This window comes from Sarcophilus harrisii, chromosome 2 (assembly GCF_902635505.1).
Source record: "Sarcophilus harrisii chromosome 2, mSarHar1.11, whole genome shotgun sequence".
NCBI classification, from domain to species: Eukaryota; Metazoa; Chordata; class Mammalia; order Dasyuromorphia; family Dasyuridae; genus Sarcophilus; species Sarcophilus harrisii.
The window spans coordinates 446450924-446463224 of record NC_045427.1 but is presented as its reverse complement, the minus strand read 5'-3'; the positions used below and the strand labels follow the sequence as shown (position 1 = coordinate 446463224).

The 12301-nt window shown below is 32.2% G+C and overlaps 1 protein-coding gene across 10 annotated transcripts in view; it reads left to right on the top strand.

Moving 5' to 3' along the window:
* RC3H2 (ring finger and CCCH-type domains 2) overlaps positions 1-12301 on the top strand; it is a 60383-nt gene that overhangs the window by 5858 nt on the left and 42224 nt on the right. For all 10 annotated transcript variants that reach the window (XM_031954252.1, XM_003757106.4, XM_031954254.1 and 7 more), the window contains exons 2-5: positions 2469-2765; positions 3410-3527; positions 5545-5778; positions 7164-7339. In XM_031954252.1, coding sequence (XP_031810112.1) covers positions 2535-2765; positions 3410-3527; positions 5545-5778; positions 7164-7339 — 759 coding nt within the window. In that variant the 5' untranslated portion in view covers positions 2469-2534. The remainder of the gene's footprint in view (positions 1-2468; positions 2766-3409; positions 3528-5544; positions 5779-7163; positions 7340-12301) is intronic.

Below are 12301 nucleotides of genomic sequence, written 5' to 3'. Positions count from 1 at the left end.
ACTTCAAGTTGGCCGAGATAGGGAGACCCACTCTCAAAAAAGGAAGAATAGATTTCATGGATCAGCCATTTAAGTTTACAGAAGTTTGATTAAGTTATGCCAGATCATTTTGCCTATTAGATTGGAGCTGAATAAAGATCAAAAAGATAAATTTTAGTGTGTTTATGGATTTGGATATTCTTTTCACTTATCCTGTAACTCTTAAAAGCATCTTAGGCCTATGATTGGGTACCATTGGTATAGTTTAAACATCTTTTACAGATGAAGAAACAGTTCCAGAGAAATCCAGTAATTTGCCTGAGGTAACCATACTAGCTGCTCTTCCCAAAGAGATGATAAAGATTTGCAATCGTTTTTTGGAAACAAACCAAAAAAAGTACTGTGGCAAGATTTCTTCTAGATTTTGAAATTACAATTAGTAATACTTTTTTTTTTTTAATTGTTTTTTTTTTTTAAGTGAGACAATTGGAGTTAAGTAATTTGCCTAGGTCACATGACTAGTAAGTGTTAAGTGTTTGAATTTAAGACCAGTGCTCTACAAAATGCACCATCTAGCTGCCCCCCAAAATATCTAATTGACTTTGTTCATGTTAAAATTTCAAGGCATTCAACAGTTGAATTTAAAATTCAACAGACATTCAACAGCAACAGTAATGCTAGGATCTATTGATTGTTTTATATCAACATAAAAAGTAAAACTTTACTAAATACTATTGTTATGATTTTGGATAAGTCTTACCTTTTCTAGGTCTCATTGTCCTTTTCTGTGAGATGAGGGCTTTAGATCATATTTGTTATTGTTAGATCAGATTAGATGGCCTTTGCTCAGTTAAGCTCTAAATCTTTCATCTTGGTGATCCTGTGATTTGTTATCCTTGGAGGGGGATTACACAATCACTTCCTTTTTTTATTTGTTTGTTTTCAATCAGTAAGTCAATCTATGAGCATTTGTACAATGCTTATTATGTGCCAATGTTGGCTATACATTCTGGAAGAACTTTCTGATCTCTCTAAATTCACTTAGTTGTCTCTTTCTTCCTTTATTATGTGACAGTAATGTAATGGTAATCAAGAGACCCGAATTCAAAGATGGCCTTGTGCCAACATAATCTTGACCAAGTAGCCTCAAATACCTTGGAATTCAGTTTCCTTCTCTGTCATGTTGACTAAATTCCCTTCCAAGTATTTGAAAATCTGGGAGTAGGTAGGTATGTTCACATTTCTCTTCCTTGTATGCAATTTGTCTGAGATAGATATTTGTCAAGTAGAATGTAAGCTCTGTGGGGGCAGGATAGGACAAGTGCCTTTTCTTTTTTTATGCTAAGGCAGTTGGGGTTAAGTGACTTGCCCAAGGTCACACAGCTAGGAAGTGTTAAGTGTCTGAAGCCATATTTGAACTCAGGTTATCATGACTTAAGGGCTGTTGCACCACCTGGCAGCCCCCACAAGTGCCTTTTCTATGTTTTAGATCTTCCTCTTTCTTCCCCCTTATTCCTGTCCCCTCAATAGTACATACTCAGTTTGTGCTAGTTGAATTGAATATTTTTAAATGTGATTAAAAGGTTATCCTTTAATTCCTCAAGTTAAAATTTTAGAATTAATGTGATCATAGGTATACAAATAATGTAAGGCATAAACTTGGCTTCATGGAAACACTGCTTCATACCTATAAAGATGAATTATCTGACCAATAGATAAAATTAAATATCCAAATTAGGTAAATTGTTTTACATAAGTGCCAACAATATGAAATGAATTAAAGCTAGTTTATTAGTTTCAAGCTTTTATTATTTATAAAACATTAATTTTAAATTGTGAAATTTTCTTGGAACAGTGTAATCTGTTCATAATTGGGCAAAGTCACACTATAAAATGCTTTAAAAATTATTTGTGATTCTTTAAAAATAAATATATGTTTACTACAGCTTGTTATTGTTTTTGTTATTTTGCAGTTTTATTGAGTCACTGAAGCAATATCCCAAATATTTAAGTTTCTTAAGTAATGTATACAATTATTTGGTGTATTGTATATTTGTCTGGTGATTATTAAATTCTCTCTGCCGTTATGGATATTCATCTGAAAAAAAAATCCCTTTCACTTGTACACATAATCTGGATTTCAAATTACTATGTATCACTACAAAAATGAAGGAAGCAAAATTTATTTAAACTTTGGTTATTGTCAGTTTAAGTTTATTGTCCTGAGATTTCATGTCTTGAATTATAAAGAATGATTGTTAATTTAATTTTGTTTTCAGACAGGATTATTCAGGATTTATTGTAGTTCAGCTTTAGTTTAGTGTTCAGTACTTAGTGGCAACTAAGCATGAAACCTCTTGTCTTAATTAAATTATTAAATAGAAAAATGTATTTCATATTTTAGCTTATATAGCAAATCAGAATTAGTTTGAATATTTACATTTCTGTGAAAATATGGAAATGATTTTTTTTTTTTTGTTCCTATTTAGCTAACATAACACTACACAGTGAAATAATGGTCTGCTAGACTGCTAAACAAGCATCCAGTTTCCACAATGCCTGTGCAAGCTGCTCAGTGGACAGAATTCCTGTCCTGTCCAATCTGTTATAATGAATTTGATGAGAATGTGCACAAGCCCATCAGTTTAGGTTGTTCACACACCGTTTGCAAGACCTGCTTAAATAAACTTCACCGAAAAGCATGCCCTTTTGACCAGACTGCCATCAACACAGATATTGATGTGCTTCCTGTAAACTTTGCACTTCTCCAATTAGTTGGAGCCCAGGTAAGATGTAAATTTTTATTGATTATTGTTTCAGCCTTATATGAGAAATAGCATCAGAGTTAGACTTTGACTTAAGATAGATTTGTATATGAATATCCCCTTACACTATTTCTTGGCTTTGTGAGAGTCTCATAGAACCTATTTCCCCATCTTCTCCCATGGGGACACTTATACTACAAACCCTGTAGGGCTATTGCGAGGAAGGAATTTGGTAAATAATAAATCATTAAAAAATATTAATTGTTAAATGTTTGATAAATTTTAGTTTAAAGGAAAAAGTTTGGAGAAATTTGAAATTAATAGAGAACATTAGTGTTGAATCAGTTTTATTGAAAAGGCCATTCCCTTCTGGTTCTAAATTTCCTTATTTATAAAATAAATGAGTTGGAGTAGATGATCTGTAGTTCATTTGCAGCTATTGTTGCTCTGATTTGTCTTTATTGTGAGAATTATATTTTATGCAGAGCAAGATTATCATTTTATGTGTTTATATATATATATATATATATATATATATTTACATATGTATATACATGTACAGAGAGAAAGAGAGGAGAGAGGGAGGGAAAGAGGAAGGGAGGAAGAAAGAAAGAGAGAGCATTGAATGTATTGAAGCTGTATTTATGAGAAGTTTCCTTTTTTAGGTACCAGATCATCAAACAGTAAAATTAAGTAATCTAGGAGAGAATAAGCACTATGAGGTTGCAAAGAAATGTGTTGAGGATTTGGCACTCTACTTAAAACCACTAAGTGGAGGGAAGGGTAAGTTTCTTAAAAACTATGTCTCTTGGTGGGTAGGATTTGATGGGAAATTATTAATGTTGGAAATCTAGCTTTGATGATGACATGAAACGATGAAAATCTTGAAATCAATTTGACAGAAGATCCATTTCTCTTTTTTGAATGAGAACCTAGATTATTATTTTATTTATTCTTTATTTTATGGAATTTATGGGAAGATTTAAACAGGAATCACATACCTTGGACAGGCATAGAAGGTCTGCTTCATTGCAGGAATTATTCATATTGATGAGAATTCAGATTCATCAAAATAAGCAAGTGTAACATAATCACAAACCAAACAATAGAAGAAATATTCACATTCTGTTGAACTATTACATTTAATTAGAATTCTGTTGAGCTTAGACTTCTTCAGTTAGTTAGTTAGGGATATTGTAGTCCAGTCTTCAGCCTTTACTTGCCATTTATGTAAACTTCAGGTCATTTAATCTCTGAGCCTTTGTTTCTTCATCTTTAAAATGTAATTTAGATTATATTATATATAAGATTTATTTAAGGAAAGCATTTTGCTGACCTCTAAGATGAGTTGCTATCAATATTTTCATCATCTTGTTAATGAGATATATTCTTGGCCTTTGAGAAATAGCTAGAGAAGTATGAAATATGATCTCTTACTCAAGGATTTTAAAAGTGCTGTGGTTTGTTACATTGCTTTTAGATAGGATCATGTGATAGGTTCCAAAAGACAAATGACATATTTAAATGAAAAGATGAATTTATAGCTGCTGTTAGTAATTAATAACTGATAACCAGGTGGACTGTGTTGTCTTTTTATGTATGATTGCTAAAGGAGGTTTGTCATGCAGTGAAAGTGAAGGGTAACAGATGTATAGTCTGAGTATTGTTTTGTTGCCTATGAAATATTAATAAGTTAGAGGAGCATCTCCAGTATGTTGGGTAGATTCCATATGGAAAATACATGAAAGCAAAAGCACTTGGGATCTGAAAACTTGGGTAAGTTTACATTGGAGAAAGGATCCATATTGAGATTACTAATCTATCAAAGTACCTGTTATTAATGGAGCTAGAACACCTTTTTTTGTTCTAATACAATAAAATATGACTTAACTATCATGTGCATACCAGAACCCAAATTGTCTTGATGAATCTAAAGTGTGAAACTGTGCCCAAACTATTAGAAAGCAGGTATTAATTATAAGCAGAGCATATAGAGAAAGTTGAAATGTACCAAATTGAGGGGTCTCAAATGTGGAACTGTGGTCAAGTCATTACTCTTTCCTGTGCCTCAAAATTCGTGTTTGTAAAATGGACTAGATGGATTTTACATTTTCTTTGTGCTTTAAATCCTATAAACCATAAGAGTTTAACATCAATTAATACTATTGTGGGATGTGAGAAATTAACATACTCAGGGAATTATAGCTCAATTGAAGAAATAAATAATGAAACATACTTAAAATTTTTTTTCTTTTTTACTATTTTCCCCCCAATATTATTTTATTTTTTTCAAATACATTCCAAATTGTATTTTCCAAATACAAGTGATAGTTTTCAGCATTCATTTTTCTAAGACTTTGTGTTCTAAATTTCCCTCCCTTTCTCCCTTATCTCCCCCTACCTCAAGACAGCAAGCCGTCTGATATAGGCTATATATTTATGATCCTTTTAAATATATTTCTATATTTGTCATGTTGTACAAAAAAAAAAATCAAACTAAAAGGCAAAAAAACACGAGAAAGAGAAAAAAACACATGAGAAAGAAAACAAAAAAAGTGAAAATACTGTGCTTCAATTTACATTCAGTCTCCATAGTACTCTCTGGAGGCAATTGGCATTTTCCATCCCAAATCCATTGAAATTGCCTTGAGTCATCACATTATTGAGAAGAACCTAGTCCATCATAGTTGATCACATAATCTTGTTATTACTGTATACCATGTGAAACATACTTTTAAAAAAATCTTCAACTTATCTTTACTTTTAAAAGTTTGGGTCTTTTGGTTCTCTTTTTTGAAAGGTGTTGCTAGTTTGAATCAGAGTGCACTGAGCCGTCCAATGCAAAGGAAACTGGTGACTCTTGTAAATTGTCAGCTTGTGGAAGAAGAAGGTCGTGTAAGAGCTATGCGAGCAGCACGATCACTTGGGGAAAGAACTGTAACTGAATTGATTTTACAACACCAGAACCCTCAGCAATTATCTGCCAATCTATGGGCTGCTGTCAGGGCTCGGGGATGCCAATTCTTAGGACCAGGTAATCGTTTAGAAAAACTTCTTAAAGAACACAATTACTGACAGATTTAGAGGTGTATACTTTCTTAAATAATTTTCAACTTTGCCAAGGGACATCAAATAATTTTCTGATATGCTTGTTCAGTCCAAGGTAATTCAAAGGAATTTCTGTAATGCATTGTCAGATCATCTTTATTAAAATATATAATCTATTTCATTATTTTGCATATTCATTCATTACCTATTTTAAGATGGACATAAAAACTATTTAGAATAGGTGTCAATTAGAAATTTTGTAATGATACACTTTTATGAATTTCCTCCAGTATCATTTTCATACTTATAGATTCATGGGTTTTGTTGAGGTAGTTTTTGAAGATAATGAATGTTTCATTTGGATAATGTGAATCCTAAAGACAGTTGGAATAAAACTTTTGGGTGTGGATGCATCTTTACATTTAATTGTCATCATGTAGGATGAAGTATATATATAGCTTGTAGAATTTATGAATAGTAGCCAGTTTCTTGATACTTTGCTCTACTTTCATTTAAGTAGAAATTAAAACTAAATACATTTCTATAATAAGAATTATTCTTGAAGTCAAGAAAACATGACTTCAGGTCTTACTTATGATGCATACTAGTCATGTGGCCCTGATAAAGTTACTTAACCTTTCAGGGACTTACCCAAATCTCTTAAGACTAATTACAGAGTCAGTCTGCATTGCTTATAGGGCTTTTTCAGTGTAGGAGTTACCTATACTGATGAAATTTTGGGACACATTTGCTTTACATTATAAGTTGTCAATTTTCCATAATAATTTCAAATTTATTTTATAAGATGACTTATAAAGCACATAAGAGATGCAGTGGGTAGAGTGCTGGGCCTGGAATGAAAAAGGTCTGACTTCATATCATGCCCTCAGTCACTTATGAGTTGTACCTTGTGTAAATCACTTAACCCTGCTTACCTCAAGTTCCTCATCTTTCTTCCTAAAGAAGGAAATGGCAAACAACTTGAGTATCTCTGCTAAGAAAACCCCAAATGGGGTCAAATAAAATTGGATACAGCTGAAATGACTGAACATCAAACCATAGAGATAAAGAGTTTTCTTATTCAAATTGCATTTCGTGGCTTTTTTTTTTTTAACCTTCACCATTGTTTGCCCTGTAAGCTTTTTATCCCCATTGATATTCAGATATTTTAGGTGCTTAATAAAGAATAAATGAAAGTATACTTCCTTTTTCTTTTATGTGAATTGTATTATTATGATATCCTCACCATATTAAATAGCATAGCATTTTGGGTAATGAATTAACACAAATCCTATATGCTGGTCTATATGCTCTGAAATAAAAGATTACAGAGTTTTTCAGTTAACTCTGTTATGACTTAATTGTTTCCAGCTATGCAAGAAGAGGCCTTAAAGTTGGTATTACTGGCCCTGGAAGATGGTTCTGCTCTTTCAAGGAAAGTTTTGGTACTTTTTGTTGTCCAAAGACTAGAACCAAGATTTCCTCAGGCATCAAAAACAAGTATTGGCCATGTTGTGCAGCTACTGTATCGTGCTTCTTGTTTTAAGGTATGACACTTAAATTAAGAATGATGGCTTACGTTCATCATTTTGTTAATTTTAAACAAAAATTGCCAAATGTTAAAAGCGAGGTATATATACAAGAAAAAATTAAAATTTATTTTTAAAAAAAAGTTTTTATTAATATCTATATTCTTTATCTCTGTTAAGTCAACTTTGTTTTGCCCCTCCATGCCCCAACTCTTCCTTCAACTTTCCCTAAGTAAGCCAGTTTTTGCATCTCATGATATAAAGAATATTTTATGCTAGTCTTATATCTCTCTGATTTGTATAATGATGTTTTATTAACTGTCATCTTAAAAGCTTCTTTGGTTTTTTTAATCACTTTTAGCCATCTTTTCATTTTCATTTTTAAAGTCACTGTGCATATGATTCTCTTGGTTGTATATTTTGCCTGGATGATGCTCTCTTTTGAAGCAATATTGGAGTTTAGGAATATATGCCAAAAGTATTTCATGTTTCTTCACTAATATGGCATTCAATATGTCTTTTCTATTCATTGTGCCACTGAACCTATTTCCTAAGAAAGTGAAAACAACACCAAAGAGACTCCTATAAGTATAAACCAGAAGATGACTGTTTCATTATTTTAATGTATGTGGGTTTCCCCCCCCCCCATTAAGACTTACCCTGAATTGTGGCATGATACTTTTTTAAATCATAAAATTTTGTACATTTTTTTTGCTTTTGTAGTGTATTACAAAAATTTTTCCTTTAATTATGTTTTAATTGATGTCTTTTGTTTTTTCCATATTTCTTTCATCTACTTTCTTTTTTCCCCCTTTCAGGGAGTAATTTTTGAAGAAGAAAATATCAAATCAAAATCAATTTGTACTTTGAAAAAGTCTATAAATATATAGTGTTCCACATGTATAGACTTCCCACTTCTGTAGAAGTTCAAGGAAGTTTTTAAATTTTGTTTTAGTCACATAGATAGTTAAGTGTCTGAGGACTTAGGGGCTGGTGCTTTATCCACTGCACCTCCTAGCTGCTCCTCTTTCTTAGTTCTTTTAAAGAGAAATATTTGTTTTTTATAACTTTGCAACCTTACTTTTAATTGTTTTGTGGTTGTTTCCGTTTATGTTGTTGTCATTTTGCCTGCTTTTACTGTTGAAAACAAGTACAAATATGCCACATTTGTGGATCCTCCTGACTTTATAAAGGAGTGAGGTGGAGCCATATTTGCTCTTTAAAGTTTTTCAATTTTCTTTTTTTTGTCCTTTCCAAATAGATGGTCATTATCATTATGTATATTGTTTGGCTTTCTAGGCTCTATTTTGTTTACTTTATTTTTTTTACTCATTTCATGTAGAAGTTCAATATTTTTCTGTGTTCATCACATTCATCATTTTTTAGAGTAGTATTGTTGAGATTCAGAAGGGACCCTAAAAGGTTAGCTTCTTACACCTGTGTAGCGAGGTGTTGTAAAAGCATTTGCAGGCTTGAACCCATGTTCCAAGTCAAGGAGCAGAGTTTGCTGTAATTGTAAAGCCAATTGAAGCTGGCTAAGTTCCAGAAGAATTTAGCAAAGAACCAAGAGTAAGAAGAATAATTTATCTGGTCAATGATACAGTAATTTTATGGCCCAGAGGTACAATTGAGGGCTGATCTATTCACCCTGTCTCAGGAACTTGGTTATCTCTGACCAGCAGATTATCTGTCAGTCTGTAATGTTTGTTGACCCGCAGATTGTTAGAATATTGGCATTCTAAGGTCAGAGGACCTTAGGATCACAAATATATCTTCCCTAAAATCTAAGGGAAGAAATATTATTATATTCCTGGGCCAGAAGACTTTTACAATCATTGACAGATAGATTGCCAGAACAACTCTTAAGTTCAGGGGGACTTTGGGATTACCGATTCCAAAACCAGAAGACTTAGAATCACTGACAGATTGTTAGAACAGAAGGACCCCAAGGTCAGGGCGTCCTCCCTACTGCTGTCTCCCCTAGAAGCTATATTCCTTTGGTATTATTTCATTATATTCACATATCACAATATTTTTTAGCCATTCAGTTGATAGATATTTTGCTTCCAATTCTTTGCTGTCATGAAAAATGAACATATAAAAATTGTTATATATGAGAACTTTGTTTATCAGTGACCTCCTTGGGATATGTTTAGTAATGAAGTCTCTGAATCAGAGAGGATAGACATTTTAGTTAATTAATTTGTAAAATTCAAATTGTTTTCCAAAATAGTGATATTGATTCATTAATACCAGCAATACTGTACTTATCTTCTATAATCCCTTCAACATTGTCTTGTTTCTTGTGTTTTTGTTATCTTGTATTGTATACTATACCTATTCTATACTTAAACTTGCTTGTCATACTCTCTGCTACCTTATAAGTAGCACAAGGATAGGAACCAGTACCTAGCATAATGTTCTCAATGATTTCTGGTCAAAAGAATTGAATGAGTATGACTGACCTCATCATTCAACTGAAATTGCTCTCTTGAAAGTTACCAATCATCTCCCTCCCCCCCAATTATATTTTCCTACCCCCCATAACTTATTTCCTCCTCCAGTGAGGGTGGAAATACAAAAACCTTGTAAACAGATAAATTTAGTCAAGCAAAATTAATTCCCACTTTGGCTACAACCAAAAATGAATCTTATTTTGTTTATTAGTATATCAGTTCTCTGTTACAATGTTAGCAGCATTCTTCATCAGTTACTCATTATTCTGGAGTGATTGTTGATCATTGCATTGGTTAGTCTTTCAGCATTGTTCCCTTTTACAATTAATGTTATGGTATATAAGTTATTCTCCTGGTTCTCCTCTCTTTGTGTATCATCATGCAAATCTTCCCAGGTTTATCTGGAATCGTCTCTTCATTTCTTATGGCATTTCATTTTATAAGGCTTGTCAATTAGAAAATGATGAAAGAAATTATGGTATATGAATGTAGTGGTATACTGTTGACAATCATGCCTTAATTACCAAATTTGAGTTTTTCTCTTTGTTCTCATTCTTTTTGATCTCTCTTGATTTGACACTAGTAACTTTCCTCTCTTTTTAAATACCCTCCACTTTAGGCTCTTTCCTTTGACACTATTCTTTGACACTTTTTTTCCCTACCTGTCTGAGTGTCCCTTCTCAGTCTCTTTTGCTGTCTTATCTAGATCATGCTTTTTAACTTTGAATATTCTCCAGGGTTCTTTCTTAGTCCTTCATCCCCTCTATTCTTTTTCTGGGGGAATTGCATCATCTTTCATAGATTTTTTTCTAAATAACATGTATAATACTTCATAATTTTTCCTATATCTTATATATTTGTGTATATATATACATACACATATATTTCATATAATATTCATAATATACAAATGTATTTTGTAACAATACATAATGTATACATAAATAATGAAGATATACATGCATATGCATATCTTTCCATTTTCTATATGTATGTGTATGTATAAAAATATATACCCATACTCATATATCATTCTGTATCTACTCCTTCCCCTGGCATCTGCTTTATATCACCAGTTGCTTATTGAACTTTCCCAAGACTTCTTAAATTTAACTTGCCCAAAACTAAACTCATCTTTACTTAAAAACCCTCCTGTCTTCCAAATTTTACTGTTAATGTTGAGGGCTTTATCATTCTTGTAATCTTCCAGGTCTGTTCACTCTCACTTAATATATGCAGTCAGTTGTCAAATCATCCATTTCTGTTTTGACCTCTTCTTTTCACATAGCTATGGCCCTAGTTTATGCCTTCTTCATTTCTCACCGAGATTTTTATAACAGCTTCCTAATTGGTCTGCCTAGCTTATTAAATCTTTTTCTATATTTGTCTTTTTTATGCAGTTTTGCTAAAGTAATTTTTCTCAAATGCAGATCTGACCATGTAATCTCCCTCCAACATTGGCCTCTGTATTCCTTACATACAATGTACCACATCCATGTGTTTTACTGACTATCCTTTTTGCCTAGAATGTATCTTTATCACTACCTCATGGAGCTTCTCTTCTTATAAAGATATAATTCAAGCACCATATTCAAGCACAAAGCTTTTCTTGTTGCCCCATCATTGCTAGTCTCTTTCCTCAAATAACTCCTGCTTAACTATTATGTACAAAATTGTATTTTTTCACTTAATATTTATGCCATAAGCATTTATCCCTGTACTTGTCTCCCTATTAGAATATAAGTTCCATGTGAGTAAGGATTGTTTCATTCTTTGAACTGCTACAGTTCAAATAGTGCCTAGCACATAGTAGGTGATTAATCAGTATTTGGTGATTGATTCTAAAATTTTACTGTCACTCTTAATTGACTTTATATTAATTCTTTAAATTCATAATAATTCATAACAATTTATTAAATATTCATAGTATGAAAACCAACATTCTAATCAGGTGCCAAGGTTTAGGTCTTTCCCTCTGAAGCATATGATTTACATAACTATGGGCAAGTTATTTTAACTTTTAGTGCCTCAAGCAACTCTATAAGACATTAAGATGCAGAACAGTTGCCAATCTGCATTGGCAATATAGTGTCCTCATAGCATTCAAATTATGAGTTTGCACCTAACGCATATATGTGGAAAATTCATGTATTAAGAAGTTCTCATGAACCAGACTGAAACACATTACGCTAAACTAAAAGTTTAATGTGCTAATGATATCTGTATAATTTTTAAGAAAAGTAGACAGCATCATCTGGGAATCTGAAAGATTTTAATTTAAAATGTGAACGATATCTATATCATCTGAGTCATAACAGTAGTCAAATCTCACTCTTTCTTAGCAAATAAATCGTTATAGAAATTAATACAATTATACATTTTTTCATTTTGTAAAAAAGGCCATGTGAGTGCAAAGGCTTATTTCTTATACAAAAATTGTGTAAGTACACTTATCAACTCTGGTGTTAAGAAATTTCATTAAATTTCTATGTTGTTAATGTGTATGTATGTACTGTTTCAGGCA